This window comes from Mercenaria mercenaria, unplaced genomic scaffold (genome assembly GCF_021730395.1).
Source record: "Mercenaria mercenaria strain notata unplaced genomic scaffold, MADL_Memer_1 contig_2101, whole genome shotgun sequence".
In the NCBI taxonomy this organism is placed as follows: domain Eukaryota; kingdom Metazoa; phylum Mollusca; class Bivalvia; order Venerida; family Veneridae; genus Mercenaria; species Mercenaria mercenaria.
Window position 1 is genome coordinate 32,467 of NW_026460138.1, and position 22,925 is coordinate 55,391.

Genomic DNA, 22,925 nt, shown 5'->3' on the forward strand with positions numbered 1-22,925 from the left:
TTGTTTGCTTATTTGTTGTGTGTGAATGTGATTAATTTAAGGTCAAATTCGTACGAATATAGCAAGATTTTCTCCGAGGGAGTCGTAAAAATTTATATACACCGAACAAAACCGTTAACCCGGCATTTGTTGACAATATCGCACAAATACTAAATGTGCTTTCTGAGAACTTAAAGCACTATCAGAAATAACGTTACTGATAGCATTTCCAACTTACGACATAATTAAACAATGATATTGTATAAAGCAATTCATTTTATGACTGTAACCTTTTGTTCAAACATAAAAGAAGCAAAGACATCAAACAGCATCCCTTTCGTCCTCGTAGGAAGAAGTTCGTTTGATGTTTTCATGATGTGTATCTGCTTAATCGATAGTTTTGAAATTTCGATGTGTTAAAATATGTTGATCTTATGTGTATGCTTTCTAAAATGACATTTACCATTACTACCTTAATGACGATATAGCAAATAGCGGGTTGGCTGTTTTGTTAAGTAAATATATTCGGAATGTATTGCCATATGACAATATTAATGAACTTATAGATATATTCATTTTATTTAAATTTTGCCGACCGTAACTCATATGTGGAGGTCTTACTAGAAGGCACTGCCTCGCCATTTTGACCCTGAGAAATGTATCGGATTTAAAGAATATTTATCCTTAGGAATATGAAAATCATTTTGTTCAAAACAGATATCTAATACAATGAGATTAGATAACATAAGAGAGTCATGTTTTTTGTAAAATTGAATCGATATATTTCGCGGATGGACCATGTTTTTAAAGTGACCGCCGCAATAACAGCAACAACGTCCGCTTCTCTGTTATTTAGTTAGAACAATATAGGGTATTTGTTTGTTTCCAGAGTAATATCGAAATATGTCTTCATCGATAAGGGAGACAATTCAATATTTTCACTGAAAAACCAATAAATTGTCTTTGCAGTTATGATAATTTGTGAAGATCAACAAATTTTCAGTTTATAATATGTTTACGTATCTATATAAAACTGATACTTCAGGATAAAGTTTGCATTAATTTAGGCTACTGTGTTACGTATGATGCATATACTAAATATTCATGGACACTTATGAATAGTAATATCGGATATTGGTGATAATGTCCGAAAAATCACCACAGCGCCATTTTGTTTTAAAAGCAAAAACTGCAGTTAAGTATTGTGTTTAGAAAATATACGATCCATGACTAACATACAGTGATAAATGTCAATAGTTAAGTACACGTATGCATATTTAAAACACTTTGGGTGAATGCCACCAGTGCTTTAAATGACCGGAGGCTTGCCTTGTTTACAACACAAACAACCCCTGAAAGTTAGATTTAAAAAAATACAAGAAAAACGTAAAAAAAACTGAGAAATGATTGTGAGACCTAGGTAAATCAAGCTGCAGAATAAGATATTATCATGGATTCAACAGAAATAGGTAGAAAATATTAATCTAGGAGTCCATAGCATCACAAATAAACATAATTTTATTGTTAATTGTAGAAGTATAACTGTGGGAAAATACGTCGACGAAAATGTTGGAATATTACGTAAGGCTGAGTTAATATTTTGTGAGAATTAACTAAGAAAACAACCCACTTAATGTTCTTTTGTCAGTTTATTGTACCTGTCGAAAGTAAATAGATGGAAAGTTGACTAAGCACAAACACCAAGACAGTCAAGGAAACATTTCTATTTCTTTTGAAAACTTTAGTATAGCTAGCATTTGATATTAAGGATTGTTCAGCTGTACACGACTCGGGTATGGCTTGAACATTAATATAACCTTGCGGTTCCAGTATTTCTAAAGGCAATAAAGATAGGTAATTAAGAAACATATTTCAAGAAAGATAATTTTGCCTGTAATAATATGTTTGGCACTTTGAGTGATAAAGAGAAATATCTCGCTGATAATTTTCAAAAATTCACCAGTTAGTAAACAAGAGAGCCAAGATGACCCTAAGTCGCTCACCTATATAACACACCATTACACTGTAAACATGTTTTACCTAGTGATTTCATAGAGGCAAATATTCTGAACAATTTTCATTAAGATTGTACGTGGCCTTTTGAGTGTAAACAAGTATTTTCTTTGATTTGACCTAGTGACCTAGTTTTTTTACCCCAGGTGACCAGATAAGAACATGTCCAAAATTTAAAGCTATTCCTATGAGTTGACCTAGTGACCTAGTTTTTGACCCCACGTAACCATGATTTAAAATCGTCCAAGACTTCATGATAACAAACATTCTGACCAAAATTTACGAATATAGAATAGATAATGTGTGTAAACAAGCTTATTCTTTGATTTGACCTGGTGAATAGTTTTTGACCCCATATGACCCAGATAAAAATTAATCCGATATTTCATGCAGACAAAAATTCTGACCAAGTTTCACACACATGAAATGAACAAGAGTGTTAAGGTTCATTCTATCGGAAAAAGGGCGGGTCTAAATAATTTAGATTTGCGGGTTTGTTACTGAACAAAAGTTATAAAAAGTATATACCAATGGATTTGTCTTGGAACGAAGTATACGATCAGATAGTCAAACTACGACTACGACTCTTTCATAAGTCGTACGATAAAGAATTTGATAACAAAATTGGTCATGTTTTTTCAAAATCAAGGGCTGCTTCAAAATACGTGCGGAGTCCGTTCAAAAAGTATTTACAGACAGACAAGACATGTATCTAGTTCCTGCCACCCTTTAAATTACCCTAATTATTTTCAAAAGGCTGACGATTTATGTTTAAAAATACACTTTAGAATGCTTCAAACGATTGTTTTCATCGTCCTTTGTTGACATGACGGACTACGTTTTAGTTGCTATGGGCGCATTCGGCATACAAACCCGTGTAACTCTGACTAGATCACCCGAGTTCACCTAAGTGACACGAGTAACAATTGTAGTCCGACCGAGTGACTGAAAATGACGGAGAACGTTACCTATATGCTAAAGAATGTTGCTACTTTTGACACATTAAATTACTTCATTTTCCAAAATGAACAGCTGATCAGACGAGACATTATCCCTCGTATCAGAAATTGTGTTGAATTAGTGAACTAGATGTAAATCTTAAATGCATGCATTATAGTGCTGTTAGTTGATTGCATTGCCGTTGCGTGTATCTTACATAATGTTTGCATTTTCAATGAAAATTAATATATAAATGATTTTTGTAAAGAACCTAATATAGATATTGTTTGATGACCATAATTAGGACAGACAGTCTGGTATCGTTGTTAGAAATGAACTGGTACGACTTTTGTCAGAGTGAAAAATCAGACTGGATTATTATGAATTGACTATCAAGTAACACTTGGAAAAAATGTTCAGCCCATAATGTTTGATAGACTATAAATTTGTATTTTAAGTTAATTTATACTTCAAATCATTTCCGAAGCAAGAGCTACAACTTATATTAATCCTCTTATGTCTACACATGACTCTACTACCCCGAACCATTTCAAATTAAAAGGGTGCTTGGTATGTTTTTTCTTTTTTCTTTCATTGTTGTGACTCAAATTCATTTAAGGAAACAGCGGAGACCCTGATCACATGATCTGTTTTGTGGTGTTCAATCTGCACTGTTTGTCAAGACCCTTTTATAGGACACTGGGCATAATAATCACTTTTGACAGGTGATCGAATCCACAACCTTTAGCAAGAGACGTTGATATCACTTAGCCATGCCCATTGAAGAAATATGTTACGAAAATAAAAAAGGTAAACTCTGCTGTCTTTATTTCCCCATGCTAATGAATTTCTTTTTTTTTTTTTTGAATTAAAATGTCTTTGTTAAAAATGACATAAGTGAATTCACCATGCTCACAAATAGCACATAACAAACAGTATGCTTTATTTTCAAACTTTGTACGTAGTACAGCCATGAAATGTGCTAAATGCTAGTTTGATTTTTAAAAGACCAAGTACAAGTTCTTTATGTTGTTCAATTGGGTTCAACACCATTTCCAACAATCTTATTGCCATATATGACTGACAGTCACTAATGGTAACAAATGTTCACTCTCCCTGGCAAGCTTAGCAACTTAAGTGGCTTACCAGTACACTTTCAAAAGGAACTGACAATTCTACATTTGTATGAACTGAGGCAGATTGCAAATGGCCATGGAAGAAATTTCTTCTCTAACTGGATCAAACCCGTGACCTTTACACTGGCAGTCAATGCATTAATTACTGAGCTAACTAAACTTTAGACAACAGTACCATATGTGTCTGTGGAAAGAAGTTTGTCTTACTTATAACTTCAACACCAATGTCTGGCTTTTTTTGTGGATTACTAGTATTTGTCCTTATAACTCATTATGTGATCTTAAGCCTAGATGTTTTTCTCAAATTTGTCCCTTGTGAACCTAGAAAGAAAACTTACAAGCTTTAAGAATCCTCAAAATATGCTTGACATGGATGTTGCTGTAAGGAGCAGATTTTTCAACCGCTGTCCTGAGCATGAATGCCAAAAAAGCATTTCAAAGTTTCTTTGCATTTAGAAGTAAGTAAAATGTTTTAAAAGAACAATGACAGCACGCTCAACTATTTGAAAGCAATTGTCAATATGAATGATTTCCGGTTCTAGAACTGAAATAATGATTCGAGGATTATTTGACTTGATTCTATAATCTCGCTTTAAAACCCTGAATTGATATAAGAAGTTTTCAACCCAGTACCACCCTTAGCTTTGACAAGAACAGCTTGATGGTAAAATTTTAATCGTCATTTTCTTACTACAAAATGGGACATTATTTTGCCAAATTAAAGTAAGTGTTATAGGACTTGATGCTTTTACCTTGCTTTACAACCCTGAAGACATGTGGGAAATGTCAACCCAATACCCCCATTAGTTTTGGAGATAGCAACTTGAATGCAAACACAACAATATCTATGCACAAGAAAGAGGACATTATTTGTCCAAAATTAAGGTTATGGGAAATATGCTTTGACCTTTTTTTTACATCACTGGAGATATGTATGGAAGTTTCAATCCAATATCTGCATTAGTTTCCGAGATAGTAGCTTGCATGCAAAATTTTAAACAGCTTTTTCTAAGTTTAAACAGTGGGGCATAACTTGGCCAAACATGGAAGACATGTGTGAAGTTTCAACCCAGTATCTGTATCAGTTTAAAAAAGAGCTTGCATGAAAAACTTCAACCCAAAAAAGGGGTCTGACTCAAGAAAGAGCTATGAGGCTATGGTATGTTGATATGACCTTATTTTACAGACCCGTTTTGATATACTAACTTGCATGTAAAACTTAAAACTGCATTTTTTTAAGTCCAAAAGGGAAATAATTTTGTCGAAATGCATATTAGACTAATGGGACTTGATGATCTGCGGTTATTTAATGACCTTAAAAAATAAAAATAGGTTTCAAAGAAATATGTCTATTAATTAGACCCATAGTTTACATAAGATTCGATCAAAAATTATCTAAAGTAATTATTTTGGTAGGTCGGATGAGTTGAAAGACTTGTTTGAAGTTTCAATTCAATATCCTCTGTGGTTATTGAGATAAAGTCTTGATAGTAATTGATTAACCACAATCGCATACTGTTAAGCATAGAGCTGACACTGTTATAAACAATAACATTCACACTCCGCTTAAGTTATGTAAGTATTTGTTTAATCGGCGCCGCGTGTGTGCTCACATTACAGGCAGGGAATCGCGAGATAAACTGTTATAGACACGAATTATAGCAGGTTGTTCCTATATCGTATTTCCTATACTATAAAAATGAAAATTAGGTACTGATACTTAAGTAAACATTTTTAATCACTATATTAATGCAAACAACGCATAATACTTTCCCGTTACACTAGGCCCTTTTACTTATTTACAGTATTTCATGCAGCTGAGACCAAGCACCGGCCAACCTGTTAAACGTTGACATGAGAACGTTTTATCTTTCAGGATGACCGTAAAGTTAATCATTCTTCGTTTCTTTTCTCTTAGCTATTTCTATGATCAATTACCATTTTCATACATATGCATTTTTCTTTCACTAAAATTAACAATTTTACGTAATTTCATGAAGATATACCTGTATCTTATATTTGTATATGTTGGGATGCAGCGTATATTGCTATTTCATTTATTCCAGCAATCAGATATTTAGTTTATTTATTTATTTATCTATTTACTTATCTTAGTTGACTTCTGCGTCAGTTGGCTCACACTGTTCCCGCTAAAATAGTTATTTCTACCAATCAGTCGTCTGCTATGATATCAATACAACTTTAGAGTGTTCACTATGCAACTGCTAACTCAGAGCCTGGCATTATATGATTATGCATATACACTTCAGTCTGTCGCTAACATGTCTGCATCCGCTAGCCGTTGTCTGCCCTCGTCGGCTTTACAATCAAGTCTTTCGCTGTACACTTCTACATCTACTGTCAGCAGCCTACCCAAGTTGACTGTATAATCAGGTCTGCCTCCGCAGCCTGGCATCGTCTGCAATGAAGTCTCAGCAGTACCTTTTGCATCCATTGCTCGCAGCCTGTCACATTAGGTTTAACATGATGTCTGCCATACTTTGTCACCGTTGAATGTATTGTCTGTATAATTGGCCAGCAGCCTGTCATCGTCCGCTTCTTCAATGGTGTTTGTCTGTCGTAAACATCGTAGATAGTCCGCTACTTTATGCATATTTTGGGAGTCTTAACCTGCCACCGTAGACTGTAGTCTTCACCATCAATTGGCTGCAGCTTGCAATCATAGGCTATTTCGGTAGGTCTGCCATTGTAGACCTCTGCATCCCTTGTCCTTAGCCTGCCATCGTATGCTATTCCAACTAAGTCTGCCATCGTAAACTTGCATCCGTTGCCCGCAGCCTGCCTTCGTAGGCTATTACAACCAGGTCTTTGATCGTAGACTAGACTATGCGTCCGTTGCCCGCAGTCTACTACCGTAGGTTTTTGAAATCTGTAATAGTCTGTCACCGAAGACGGTAGACTTCAATATCATTTGCCTCCAGCCTGCAATAGTCGGCTTTTTAATAAGGTTTGCCGCTGTAGACGTTTGCATCCGTTGCCCGCAGCCTGTCATTGTAGGCTAATACAATCTAGTCTGCCATCTTAGACTTTGCATATGTTGCCCACAGCCTGCCATCGTAGGCTATAACGACCTAGTCTGCCATCGTAGACTTTGCATCTGTTGTCCGCAGCCTGCAACCGCATGCTTTTGAAGTATGACATAGGCTGCCACCTTGAAATGTAGACTTCAACTTCATTTGCCTGCAGCCTGTCATAGTAGGCTTTTTCAGTAAGGTCTGCTATCATAGATCTATGCATCCGTTGCCTGCAGCCTGTCATCGTAGGCTATTACAATTAAGTCTGCTATCGTGACTTTTCCATCCGTTGCCCGCAGCATGTCACCGTAGGCTTTTTAAAGTCTGCCATAGTCTGGCACCGTGGACCGTGGACTGTAGACTTCAACATCATTTGCCCGCAACCTGCCATGCTATAACAACCAAGTCTGCCATTGTAGACTTTTGCATCTGTTGCCCGCAGCCTGCCATCAAAGGCTATTACTACCAAGTCTGCTATCAGAGACTTTTGCATCTGTTGTCCGCAGTCTGCCATAGTCTTCCACCGTGGACTGTAGACTTCAACATCATTTGCCCGAAGCCTACCATCGTATGCTTGTTCGATAAGGTCTGCCATTGTAGATCTCTGCATCCGTTGCCCGCAGCCTGCCATCGTAGGCTATAACAACCAGGTCTGCCATCGTAGATTTTTGCATCCGTTGCCCGCAGCCTGCAATCGAAGGCTATTACTACAAAGTCTGCCACCAGAGACTTTTGCTTCCGTTGCCCGCAGCCTGCCACCGTAGGCTTTTTGAAGTCTGCCATAGTCTGCTATCGTAGACTTCAACATCATTTGCCCGCAGCTTTCAATCGTGGGCCTTTTCAGTAAGGTTTGCTATCGTAGACATATGCATCCGTTGCCCGCTGCCTACCATCGTAGGCTATTACAACTAAGCTTGCTATCGTAGACTTTTGCTTCCTTTGCCCGCAGCCTGTCATCGTAGGCCTTTTGAAGTCTGCCATAGTCTGCCACCGTGGACCATGGACTGTAGAATTCAACATCATTTGCCCGAAGCCTCCCATCGTAGGCTGGTTCGATAAGGTCTGCCATCCGAGATCAGTGCATCCGTTGCCCGTAGCCTGCCATTCAGGGCTATAACAGCCAAGTCTGCCATCGTAGACTTTTGCACGGTTGCCCGCAGCCTGCCATCGTAGGCTATTACTACCAAGTCTGACATCGTAGACCTTTGCATCCGTTGCCCCCAGCCTGCCATCGTAGGCTATTACAACCAAATCTGCCATCGTAGACGTTTGCATCCGTAGCCCGCAGCCTGCCACCGTAGGCTATAACAACCAAGTCGGCCGTCGTAGACTTTTGCATCCGTTGCCCGCAGCCTGCCACCGTAGGCTTTTAGATGTCTGCCATAGTCTGCCATCGTAGACTGCAGACTTCAGCATCATTTGCCCGCAGCCTGCCATCGTATGCTTTTTCAGTAAGGTCTGTCTTCGTAGACCTATGCATCCGTTGCCCGCAGCCTGCCATCGTATGCTATAACAACCAGGTCTGCCATCGTAAACTTTTGCATCCGTTGCCCGCAGCCTGTCACCGTAGGCTTTTTGATGTCTGCCATAGTCTGCCATCGTAGACTGTAGACTTCAACTTCATTTGCCCGCAGCCTGCCACCGTAGGCTTTTTGATGTCTGCCATAGTCTGCCATCGTAAACTGTAGACTTCAACATAATTTGCTCGGACAGAGCCTGGCTTATCAATGTAGACGTTTTGCATTATAAGCACTATTTATATTGTTACATCTGCTTTGTTATGTTATTCTTCTTTTGTATTGCTCAATGGGGACTTAGCAACCTTTCTTGGGGCTGAACCTCCTGCCGCTTCCAACTGCAGTTGGATGCGGTCACGGAGGTTCTTTTTGGGCTTTCGGCTATTCATTAATAGCATCGTCCCCAAGAAAGATTGCAGCAGACTGGCTCGATTACACCAGACTTATACTTTCAATTACTTCAATTTATGTTACCTGCAATGAAATTTAGCATATTGTTTTAGTTATGGTGTATCAAGCCAGTTTTGCCAAATAAATTAGAATTACTTGTGTTTTGGTTATTCCTCGCCTGCTTATGTAGTTTGAGTATAAATTGTTTTTTATGTAATAAACATGGTTTAAACAAAAATGAAATAAATGGTCATCTGCTTTCACTTTCGATTCCTTAGGTCTACCTCTAGTAAATATAGAACTGAGTCATGTGACATATAGCTTAATATTCATTGGAAGCGGCATGCATATCATTACACGCGGTTTAACGATTTTGTCAGTTGCATTTCGAACTCCAGAGGCTTGTAACCTCCATCCATCCCCACCACCTTACCTCATTGAGCAATGCCATACTGGCTGTCTCGGGTTGGTCTGCGCTTTCTGCGGGCATTCGGCTATTTATCAATAGCCTCGTCCCAAAGAAAGATTGCAGCAGACTGGCTCGATTACACCAGACTTATACTTTCAATTACTTCATTTTATGTTACCTACAATGAAATTTAGCATATTGTTTTAGTCATGACATTTCAAACTGGAAAACTTTGATACAACGAAAATATGTCCTTACAGTATTCACTGTACTAATATATGTATGTATGTGTTGGAATTAGGAGTTTTGTTTAGGTTGAGGGTACAGGGACTTCTATAATAAAAGTTCGAATTTCGATATTCTGCATAGTTTTGAGATGAAAAAATAATCAGTCAAGATCTAAAGTTTTTAACCTGATGAAAGGTTATGTTGTGACAATTTTATCATAGTTAAAGGTTATAGATATGATATCCTCAACTACATATGTTTCTATGTGTTAGAAAATCACTTTCAATGAAGTGGTCATCTTACTTTTAGAGAGTGTTGTATCATTTCTGTTAGAGTGGAGCTTAAGGATCTTCATCCTTAAAGTTTTTTATTTGTGAATGCGAAGTACTGAATTCTTGAAAATTGAAACACTAAAATATGGTTATCAGTTACACTAAAAAAGAGCTATATAATGATAAATTTGCCTTGGGAAAACAAGAGCTGGCGGATTGGTGTGTTCTACAGTTTTTAAGTAAAGAAATAAATAAATGAATACAAAGGTCAACAAAATGTTTCCTAAAAATGCAAAACATCTTTATATTAGCTCATCAAAATGAATAAGTGTGTGAAGTTGCAATATATTCCCATTATTCGTTACTGTCATACCGGTATACATAAGTAACTTTCCAAGTTGAAAAGGGGGCATAACTTTAATTTGCAAAATTGCAGAATAGTTATATCAATGAACCTGTTCATTGCCAGTTTTAGTCCGTCACGGTGAGTAACTTTTTTATGAGTAAATCCTTTGTTGCAAGTGGCTATAGGTACCAGCTTAATACAAAAACTTTATCAAATAATAGAGGAGCTAATAATAGGATGAGTTCACTAACTCTACCTGTTCTTGGAATAGTCAAGCTTAAAAGGAATTTTCATAAGTGTGGGAGACCTTTGTAGGACTTTATGCCATATAATGTCTTTGAATACTTCAAAAGCCAAATGTTGAATATCAGTAAGAAGGAAATGTGTATATAATTATGTATTAATAACTAAAACACAGTGCTATGCAATATTTATATTTACATTTCTCTTACACCTGTCATTTCCAAGCCCAGAATAAAATACAAGTTTTCCTCTGATTTAAGGATGTGAGAAAATGCTTATCAGTTCACAGGTTCAAAACAACCAAAATATTCGTTAATGAACTGACATAAAAAGAACATGGATAAAGAGTGTCTTATATCTCAGATGACTTCCCAAAGAAATTTAAAAGCTCTCTCTCTCTCTCGCTCTCTCTCTCTCTCTCTCTCTCTCTATTCAATATTATTTCCCATATTTTTTAAACTATTGCTTATTCCCGTTAATTTGGTTTTAAAAGGGACTTCTTCTGGTGATGTGATGTGATAAGTTGTTGCCCCACCCATTTCCTTATTCACTTGTGTTTGTAAAATCGTCATACATTTATGCTAATATTAAAAGAACGGCAAAATATATTTGTATAACAGCTTTTTAAATACACCCATTGCTTCGTTGTTATTTCTGGAAAAAAATATTTATTTCAGTGAAAAGTGGACATAAATTATCATATCAGTTTTTATCAAACAATAACAACGATAACAACAACAGGAAGTAAATCAATTGAATCGTAACATTCAGAAGAAGTTTAGCCGTTAAAAGTTTATATTAATACTAGTGGTCTCATAAATCATTCAATAGCAACGGTATAGTAGCCTTCAAATAATACTTTAATAGGAAAAATGTAATAGGAAAAGGGGTTTATATATTTTCTAGGGAAGCTAAGTTCTTTATTAAAGACGGCTCATATCGCTTTCAAATGTTGTCCACAAATAAAGAAACTGACATAACTTTTAATATTTGGTGCAAAAAGATTTTAGAAGTTGTTTACTTGAAATGACTGGTCTAACACATCATTTCACTCTGCTTGGTCGCATTCGACACTACACGTATATCTTCCAGAGAGAATTGATAACTATTAACTGATACGAATACAAAAAGAAAGACAACATTGACTAGGATTCGTAATTAGACACAACCAGTTTTCTTCAGAATATTGGAAATCTTAATTAATAAAAGACATTCAAACCTGGTCCATATTTTGTGTTTCTTCGATAGAGGATTCTTCTCCTGTCGGCTTCATTCCTTCTTTTGACTCAGATTCATCCTATTGATGTACAGAATAAGTTACTAAGTTGTGAATTCAATGTCATTAAATACAACAAATTTAACTTTTACCAAGTAGTCATTGTCTACATTTTTGTTCTTTTTATTTACACATATATATTTTACAAGTATTTTAATCAGTTTGAATTAACTTGTTATTACATGAGGACCTATAAATAGTTATAATTTAGCGCTGAAAATATTCTTGTTTTTCGTATTGTCTCATGCATTATCACATTATAGGCCCCGGGGCAATTATCGAAAACGGCCCTGACGTTAGCGAGGGAAATAACGTCATGACGTTTTATGAGGTACTATAACGAATATTTCAGTTTTAGTTGTATTATTTGGAACATAACCTTGTGTATTCTGCTTGAAACAACTGATGTTTAACCCTAAATAGGCTATAAGCAACATTGTACATCTACCAAAGCATTTGATTTTATAACGTATATAGCCTATTGAAACTGAAAAGCTGGAAATTATAATGCCAGCAGATTCTAGTTCCAATAAAACAATGACGCACTAATTCTTTCTTACTATTTAATGAGTAAATATGTAATAAACAGATGAATACATAGGAGAGAGGTGTCCTGTTCTATCATGTTCTTCAGATACAAGCAAAACTATTACCTTCATTAGAATTATTTACTGGAATTTTACATTTACGGCTCGTAAAAAGTTAATATTTTACCATAGGTAAGTTTTCAAAACACATGAAGCAGTTCTTAATGGGTAAATCTAAGACATATGAATACATCTTAAATGTTTTATTTTGCATAAAGGTATGATACTGTGTCTTAAACCATTTTCATTTTCCAGTCAGTTGTGTAATTGCAAGGGAAGTAAACTAATAGATATCTCTGCTAACCTAAGGCAAAAGTGGTTATTCTTTGCACATCACAACTTTAAATACGAAAACTTCTGTTATTGGTATAAACGTAACTAGTAAGAATTTAACATTTGAAAAAGTATTTTTGGTTACATGGATGACTTGGATATTAATGTCTTTACTTTATTTAAGGTAATTCTATCTATGAAAATATTAGGGTCTATCTCTACATTTGAAAATCATCTAAACATTGAATCGTCGTTGAATAAAAATAAAATTATTGTTTTGAATTCAAATGCGAATGATGGCGTAGTCCGCGTGATATAATTATCCTTATCTAAACGGCATTCAATAATCTTATTAAATCACTGATTGGGATATAATATTTCAATTTTATTGAATTGCAATTTAATTGATTGCATTGACAGAAAAATGCTTTAACAGTTTAGCTACATTATCGTGTATAGGTACGGACGTTATGCGCTCCTGTAAGGATGCCGTTCAAGTTTGTAAATCCGCTTTGGTAAGTTGATTGATTGTGTCATTTAAACAACCCTCTTCAGACTAGCCGTACGCTAGGAGTTTACAGTTTCTTTTCTGACGTGCAGTACGATCTGAATATTGCATCGGGTTTGAGATTACCTCAGAGAGAAAATATTTTAGGCCTAACCATAGTAAATTTAAAGGATCCAGCGTGGGAGCAATCTGGCAATGACCGCCAGGTATTTGAACACTAAGTTTTCACTTGACATGGCCAGAGAGGTCTCAATTAAAGCTGGTTTCTGTATAAATTTCATTGTGGGTGTAGTTTTGACATTTTGGTAGAAAAATTGGGAGAGGAGGTTGCATTTTGGGAAGTGAAACTAAATTTTAGTATGAGTAGTACTTCCAGGTCACAGCAGTGTGATTTTGATATTGTTTTACAGTAGTCAAATGTGACAGGAGAAATCTGTCTTAGAAGATACATGACCCCTACCTTTTTCTTCATTTCATGTCAGTTTTATCATAACTCTTTACAATAAAGTAAGGATTTGTTCTCTGAAATGGGTCTGCCTATGTTTGGTAGCTCATTAAATAATTTCACTTTTTTTATAAAATATATAGGGTATACTATTTTTGCTATTGTGACCTTTAAATTCTACAAATAGGAAACAAAACAATTTTCATGTAAAAAATCATTGACATATTTAATGAACATTATTCAAAATATCGTCAGCTGCTACCCCATGGGAGGCCTTAAGTATGTTGTATATTTCATTATCTTGTTAACTGTAGTGTTAGAATGAAATGCATGATCACGAACAATTTAGTACATCAAGCAGTAAATTTACATAGTCGTGTTAAATATTTAATAAATACCTTAAAGGTTCCTCCCGGGTTGTCTGTTGCTTGATTATTATCATGCAACTCAACAACAATTGGTTGTTTATCTTCTCTCTTACCACTCATATTTTAAACTGAAACAATACATATAAATACGTTATCACTGTTCTTGTGATGTTGCATTTTAAATCATGAATATTAACTATAACGAACACAGGGAGTATAAATTTTGACCAGCCGATACAATTTACATAATCTGTAATTAACAATGGTGGTTTTTTAGGGATATTTGTGTTACATGTTTCATCACCTTTAAGATTTACACCCTTTAAGATTTGATAAGATATGTTCTATGTATCCAGTGAATGTTCTTCTATAAAGTTTACCACAAAACATTGACACATAATACTAATAATAATAATAGTAAAACACACAAAGTGTACAGAACATAAAAATGAAACGTAAACTTATTTTCAGTATGACCTTCAGTTAAGAACAACAACAATACACATGTATACAAACATTTACGATTAATTTCACAAAATCATGTTTTAAAAAATGTTTCAATGATCAATGTATTAAATACTAGTAAAAGCTTTCCATTCATCCATCCGACAGACACTCACATACTTATAAGAATGTTAAAGATAATAAACAAACAACAGCAAAAAAAATAATAAAATAACTGACATCATTATTATATGTAAAAACTGGAATAATATTATTATTTAAAGCACTGTACTGTACTACATTCATCTTTAAAATTATCTACAAGGTAGATAATGTGTTAACTGCATACTTCATATGTGAAGTCTGCAGTATCAGAGAAAGCTGTTCACATGTGGGTCCGTTACCTTAAAAGTAAACTGGTAGTCCTTAAAGACAGGGCCTAAAACGTAAGTGACGTCAAATAACATTGCCGCAGTAAGACGCCTGATTGATTTAATTTAATCATATTTTATTGCTTCTATAAACAGCATATATACCTAATAAGTAAGACCCCTGATTGATGAAGACGCCAGGTTCACGGGATTCAAGATAGCCTCTATTCTCGGCATATCAACAGAGAGATTTAAAAATGTTTGTGCCTGATGATTGGCTTGCATATTAACCGAGGAGCAAAAGGCTAACTTAGTATGCCTAAATATGCAACGAACCGCTGAAAATGTTCTCAAATTTAGATGAAAACACAATATCACGGCTCCTAACAAAAGATAAATTCTTGATATACTTATATGAGTCCTAATTTGGCCTAGTTTTCACAGAGACAAACAAGTTTTATTTAAAACAGGTAGGTAATTTTGCAAGTACTTTTAATGGTTTTACTTAGTGACATAGTTGTTTATCCCAAGTAAACCACTCATGAACCTGATCTAGTTTCATACAGACAAATATTTTAACAAATATTTATATGATAAAGTTAAACAAGAGTGCAAGAATGTCACAATATACGCCCGTCACAGCAAATTTCTATACTCTAGCACCTGTATTTGCAAATGGAATTTTAATTTTGTGGTTGTTTAGTAATAACTGTAAGTGTTTTGTTTTTCTAAGTCCACAAAAAAACTCCTTACCAGGTAGAGATACCTTAAAATACACCTAAAATTCGAAAGTAACATCTATGTTGTACCACAGAAAAGTGGTCTTGGTTTTTCCCTACGATAAAAAAGTTACAATATAAGTTATTTATAGTAACAACTAAGGGAAGTAAGTCCTCACAAAAATCTTTACCAGGTAGAGACTGGTCAAAATACTTTACCTTAAAAGTAACCTGGTAGTCCAAAATTGGATGTAGCATGCATGTTGTACTACAGAAAAGTGGTCTCGATTTTTCCCTACGACTAGTAATGAAAACTTTACAATATAAGCTATTTATAGTAACAACAAAGGGAAGTAATTCTAAAGAAGGGAACTGCGCATGACACTTCGTCTCATGACATAATGTAATTTAACCTTATGGCCTAGTTTAAGACCAAAGTTAAGTTAGTTTCAAACTAGACCTAGCTAAATAGCATTATAACAAAGGTTTATGAAACTGAGGTAGAAAATGTGGCCTCTAGAGTGTCAACAAGGTTTTCCCATTAACGGACCTAGTGACTTAGGTTTTTACCCTAGGTCATCCGGTAACGACGTTTTCCGAGTTTTGGGAGTAATATGCTAACCAAGTTTTATTATAATTTGGCCAAAATAGTGACCTCCAGAGTGTTAACAGGCAATTTGTTGACGGACAACGTTTGGCGCCAGAGAAAGGGTGATCACAATAGCTCAACATTAGCACTTTATGCTCAGATTAGTCCAAAAATACACCAAAAGGACTGGTCTTCGCTGTTTACAGTTTATCCATGACAACGCGCGGCTCACAAAAGTGCCATCGTCCAAAAGTTTCTCAGATATGATTTTTATTTACAAATCAGTCATCCCGCTTATTTACCAGAACTAAGTCCTTGTGCCTTTTTCCTTTTTCCAAGGCTGAGAAAGATGTTGGCTGGTTGCAACTATTTATCGAATAAAGCACGTTGGAGTTATATTTTTCAGTCATATAAAACTATATCAAGGGAACACTTCCTTGCAGCGTTCACCTCTTCGATTTCTTGACTTTGGAAGTGAGTGAAAGTCAAGGTTGAGTTCTTTGAAGGGATAGACTTAATCTGTAGACTGTAAACAGAGTGTATACCATATTCCAGCACGACTGTCATTTCTTAGAATGACCCTCATTAGCGAAAACACCAGGAACACTTCCGGTATGCAAGCATAAGCGAAAACACCAGGAACTCCTGTTCGGTATGCAAGCACAAGCGAAGAAAACAGTAACTCTTTTCCGGTATGCAATCATAAGCAAAAACACCAGGAATTCCTGTTCGGGATGCAAGCACAAGCGAAAACACTAAAAAAAATCCTATCAATTATGCCAGCAAAATTTGTAGTCCTGTTTGGCGCCATATAACCTATATTGTGTGGGTGCGCCGTAAAACCCAAATAAATAAAATAAAGTAAACACAAGTGAATACACCGGAAACTACTGTCCTGTATGCAAGTACCAGCGAAAACACCAGAAACTACTGTTCGGTATGCAAGCACCAGTAAATACACCGGAAGCTTCTGTCTGATATGCAAGTATCAGTAAAAACATCGGAAAATTCTGTCCGGTAAGCAAGTACCTGTGAAAACATCGGTACTCCTGTCCGGTATGCAAGCACTAGTGAATAAACCAGAAACTCATACACGGCAGATAAAATACCTGAAACTCCTGTCCGTAATGCATGTACCAGTAAAAAAACCCGGAAAACTCTCGTCCGGTATGCAATCACCAGATAATAAAACAGAAGCTCATGTACGGCATACAAGCCCAAGTGTAAACAATAGAAACTTCAGTGCATTATGCAAGTAACAGTGAAAAAGCAGATACTTCTGTTCGTTATGCAAATACCTGTGAAAACACCGAAAACGCATGCCCGGTATGCAAGCACCAGGGAATAAATCAGAAACTCATGCACGGCAGTTAAGATACCTGAAACTCCTGTTCGTTATGAAAGTAACAGTAAAATAACCTGAACAATTCCGTCCGGTATGCAAGCAGCAGTGAATAAACCAGAAGCTCATGTACGGCATACAAGCTCAAGTTAAAACATCAGAAACTCCTATCCGTTTTGCAACTACCATTTAAAACCCCAGAAACTCATGCCTTGTTTGCAAGCACCAGTGAATAAATCAGAAACTCATGTACGGAATGCAAGTAACAGTGAAAACAGCACAAATTCATGTCCATTATGCAAGTACCAGTACAAAACAACGGCATATTTTGTTTGGTATGCAAGTACCGGTGAAAGCACCGGGAACTCATGCCCAGTATGTAAGCCCCAGTGAAAACATCAGAAACTCCTGTACGCTATGCCAGTACCAGTGAAAACATCAGAAACTCCATTCCCGTATGCAAGCACAAGTGAACACACCAGAAACTCCTGTACGTTATACCAGTAAAAGTGAAAACACCAGAAACTCCTGTACGCTATACCAGTGCCAGTGAAAACACCGGAAACTCATACCCTCCAGTCCGGTATGAAAACACCGAGAAAGGTTTTATTCTAAATCCTACATATAACGGTTGAACGGAGCTGGTTACAAATTTCAATTTGCCTAGTTGTGGATATGTTACTTACACTTGAACTTAAGATGAGTGCGTCCACAAATTTATTCTAATATTATTTTTACTGTCACGTCTATATTTTGTATTTAGTGAGAACAAGCGACAGGTTTGCATGCCTCATACGCGTTTTATCTTAGTAAGCACTGGTAATAATCAAAATGTTTATTGAATCTTGACAGTTACAAGAAGTTAAAACGAAAGTCATATGAAGGTATTATTGATAACTAACGACCGCATAAAATTCAATAGGGCAATATTAGCCTTTGAATAATATTTGAATAATAAGATATTTAAGGTAGCAGGATACACTTCGAATTTTGGCCCCGTCAATATTTGTTAAAACTTAAAAATAAAGTTAATTGATGATTTTGGCATACTATTTTATATGTAAAACTTTCGTTTTGATAACTTTCTGTATTATTGTATGAACGTCCTGATCTTGCCAGTAATTAAAAGCACAAAACATGCACGCAATTTATATGAATCTGCTCATTATGGAAGTGCAATATTGCGACTCGCTACATGTAAGCCTGGGCGTGCCCAAAATATTTTCTATTCTAAGTTACCCTGCTACCTTTAAGGGAATCTGCCAAAATTAAATTTCGAAAGAACTCATTTCACAAAGTTTAGAATCTCTTCTTCGATATTCTAAACTTTCTGTGGACTTAAATCGCTACCTGACGGCACAGCAGCTCAAAAATGTTACGATGAGGACACATAAAAGCATAAAAGTCAATATACACGCATACGATTTTTGTTAGATTCTAGCACCATTAACAGGGTTCTGGTACAGTAGAAAACATCATTTTTATCATTATTAACCCACATAGCGCATATTTAGGCCACCAGCTATGCATTTCGTCTATCAGGGGATGTTCGGACGGTGTGAAACCCATGAAATAGAAAAATAGAGGGTGGGGACATTTTATTTTCGCAAAATGATGCAAACTGCCCTCATATCATTCCTAATGACAAAGTACGTTAAATCGTGCCAGAAAATGATAAAAACGGATGTATTGTACGTTCTTTGTCTCGTAGCGACAATTTGTAACGTTAGGGGTGGGAAAGTTTAGACGCTCACATACAGACTTCTTTTGATGCTATTGAAACATTATATATATATATCTTTTTAGTTTGCGAAAGATATATAAATGTTCAGAACTAGTAAAACCCTCTTTTGTTCATTTACTGAAAAATCTTAAAGTAGGAGGGTACACTTCGAATTTTGGTCCCCGTCAATATTTGTTTTAATTAGAACTTCGTGATTTTGGATGTCTGAAAATTAAGGTGAGAGATAATAATTGTTAATTCTAAAGAAACTTTAAACAGCCGATACAAGTAAAATTCGGATTTAAGTTGTAAAACTAACTGCTGCTAGCTTTGTATGAATCGGTGAGTCTCTTGGCGCGAGAAATTCAAATCACGGAAGGGTTCCTTGATTGTTGATTGATACTCAGGAACCTTTTCGCTATTTTGTGAAAAAAAAGGAGCTGGATGGGACCCCATTCCGTTTATATCCTGTAGTTCGGTAGGGACTATTTAAGTGAGAAATGCAATAAAATTGGGCATTGTTTCTGCAGCGGGATCACTGCAGGCTGTTCAAAAAGTGCAAAATTGATGATTTTGGCATGCTATTTTAATGGAATATGTAAAACTTTCGTTTTGAATACTTTCTGAATTATTGTATGAGAGTCCTGATCTTGCCATTAATTAAAAGCACAAAACATACACGCAATTTATAAAATTGCCACCCTGAATCTGCTCATTAGGGAAGTGCAATATTGCGACTCGCTACATGTAAGCCTGGGCGTGCCCAAAATTTTTCTATTCTAAGTGTACCCTGCTACCTAAAGTATTCTGCCATTATAAAGGGCAGATGACTCTTTTTGACTTTTAATTGAAAAAAGAAATCGTATACTGGAATTCTAGCGCACGCCTTTTAATAGGATTTTTAGACATTATCTAGGGAAGTTAAGTTCTTAATGTCATTTATTAGTATTTTAACAAAATTTAACTTAATAGCATACAGTCTTGTCATCATTTTATGCTTATTGAAAGCGGTTAATCAAGAAAATATATGATGCCGTGAGTCTGAGTTAACCAGTCAAAAAAGGTATGTCGTCAGTCTGATATTTAGACCACACCATGTGGTTTTCGGTTGAGTGGCCGTCTTATAGTACGATTGTAGGTTCGAACCATATGTGTGACGTACATTGTTTACCGACTTGCATATGGAACCATTTTTCCTAAATATGTTACTGATTTCAAATAGTTCAGCTGTGATACAGTATTGCAACGATTAAGTATGTCATAAAGATCTGTAAAAGACAGAAGCTCAATATTAAGATTGTGACGTTGTAATACAAATTAATATGTATACCGCAGCTGTTTATTGGCAACAAAAATCTTCGTATTAAAAACAAGGAAGAAAAGGTAAAAGAAAAATTACCATCTTGAAATGAAAACAAATTAATAAGAAAAGTAAGAAATATTAAAAATGGCGAATAAGAATGCAAAGAGTAAATAAGCTTACGACATTTCATAGTATCTTAAAAGAGTGAAAATTGATTCGTTACCTTGGCAGTTACACTGAACAGTCACTTAAGAAAATAATGTTTAAGTTTAATAACTATACACGGTTTACATTTAGATCATGATTAATATTTTGATAATACGGTAAATAAGGGGTCGCGAGCGACATGCCATTCAGCTGCATATAAAACACCTTGATAACAAAAAGCTTAGAAAATCAGCTGAGGATTTTTAGATCAAATTTGGATACGTGGAAAAAATCAACGGCAACTATAAGAGAATAGCGTCAGTAAAAATTATTAATACCAGGTAGATACACTACAGAATCTGTAAAAAAATAAAATGAATAAAAAAGTTTAGGTTAAAGAAATATGGAAGATTATTTATGCAAAAATTCTATTATTGTATTTGATCAAACGCTTTATGATTAATGACAACTATTATTGCATTTGGTAAGGTGCTTTATTGTTGATGACAAACGCATGCTACATGTTGCAATTTAGATCACTTATATATGGATATAAGTAAACCAATTAATGCTTTAAATGCCAAAATCCTTAGTATCTTATGTATAGCTTCATGATAATTTTTCAAAGTATTTTTTCTAACGCCAAGTGCCAAAAGAGAACTGGTAGTCATTTACTTGATTTGGGCTATTGGAGACTAGTTAAATGTTAGCAAATACGTTCTCTCATTGTTAATCAACTGTTTTTATTACAGTTATTACATGCATACACTGTAATGTCATTAAGTACTTGTGTAATGTCAAGAGAGCAACGATTTCTGTATTGCGCTTTATGCTTATTCATATACGTAATTTCATGTCTTCATATTTTGTTAGCTGGGTCCATTTTCGTTTAAATGAAGAACGATAACTCCAGCTTACTTATTTGAGAATACAGTTAATAGCTGATCCCTTCAAGAAACTCTCGTAGAAAGAGGTAGCCGGGGTTATTAATAAAACCCGGCCCGGCCCAAACCACAAAAATAGCCGATTCCGATTGTACGGAAACCACCGGAAACTTACGGACGGAAGGCTAATATAATTACGAATGGCGACACCGTCATCTTTATCAAGGCCATTATGTGTATTTTATTTCATTATTACGAAAGTAGAAGCAAAGTATTTGATATTGATGATACGTATGTTTGATGAAGTATTGCACTTGACATAAGCGAAGACCTAAAATAACAAGATATTTGAATCACACTCAATCAAAGAAGTAATACGTTCGGCAGTCGATGTGTCATTTTGTGTACCGGACAGACACGAGATAGCAGTTTGCAGGATACTTTCAACAGAACTGGACAGGCTAGTTAAATGTACGTCGTTATTTCACACCTAACGATGTGACATAAGGCGAAGGGTCTATACCGTGCACTGGAAGTATTTATAAAATTTGGTTGCCCGACCAAGATAGCGTTTTAGCATATTAAGTTTTAATTTAATGAAAATATCTTGTCTTAGGGAACATATGAATATAAACACTCTTATATTAAGGTTGTCAAAGATTTGCATTGGTAAGTACACATTTTGCGAAAATTAACTAGAAATGTAAGTTTATGAAATTATTATTATACTCCTTTTGCCTATCTCGGTTGCGCAACCAAGATAGATCGAAAATAGATGAACTACGAAGCTATGCGCTGTTTTCATACTTGCCATTTGTTTCAGGTTGTTGAAGTATTCAAATTTGAATATAAAACTAAATAAACTAATAAATTATATCAAAATCTAAAAACATAGTCCACATTTTACATTTTTTTTTCATATTAAAGGGAGGCAATTACAAAATTTCATAAAAAATATCAAAGTAAACATTTCCAGAAGAGGTATAACTCTATGTAATAGGTCTTTGTTCCTGAAATACAAGAAAACTGAAAACAAAATATCACAAAATGTTGCTCAAATGATAAATCATATGATTTAGCTTTAAACAAAACCGGGTGATTTTGTATGGAGATGATACCCGGAATTACAGTAAGTTGTAGAAATGAATGAACTAGAGTATAAAATATGAAAGATCGGTCGCAAAGTTTCGAACCCGGACCCCCCCCCCCCCCCCCCACCCACCCACACACACACCCCGAAACATGTCCGCTCAGTCTGTTTAAAACAAAACAATAAAAAACGGTAAATATCTAATACGGATAAATGGGAGGGTAGTGATAGCAATGAACTTTCATGTTTTAAACAATTTACTGCTAACGTTATTTTTGTTTTTAGATTATTTAATTTTTGATTTCTCTTTCTTTTATATTTGAAATAATACTAGCATATCTTTTTAACA

At 35.4% G+C, this 22,925-nt stretch overlaps 1 protein-coding gene across 1 annotated transcript in view; it reads right to left on the reverse strand.

Moving 5' to 3' along the window:
* LOC123549602 (uncharacterized) overlaps positions 1-22,925 on the reverse strand; it is a gene marked incomplete at its 3' end in the record, with an annotated part of 55,284 nt that overhangs the window by 27,616 nt on the left and 4,743 nt on the right. Inside the window, exons 2-3 of the mRNA XM_053533190.1 lie at positions 13,995-14,092; positions 11,727-11,804 (exon numbers count right to left, since the gene is read on the reverse strand). Of these exons, the coding sequence (XP_053389165.1) occupies positions 11,727-11,804; positions 13,995-14,084 (168 nt within the window). The remainder of the gene's footprint in view (positions 1-11,726; positions 11,805-13,994; positions 14,093-22,925) is intronic.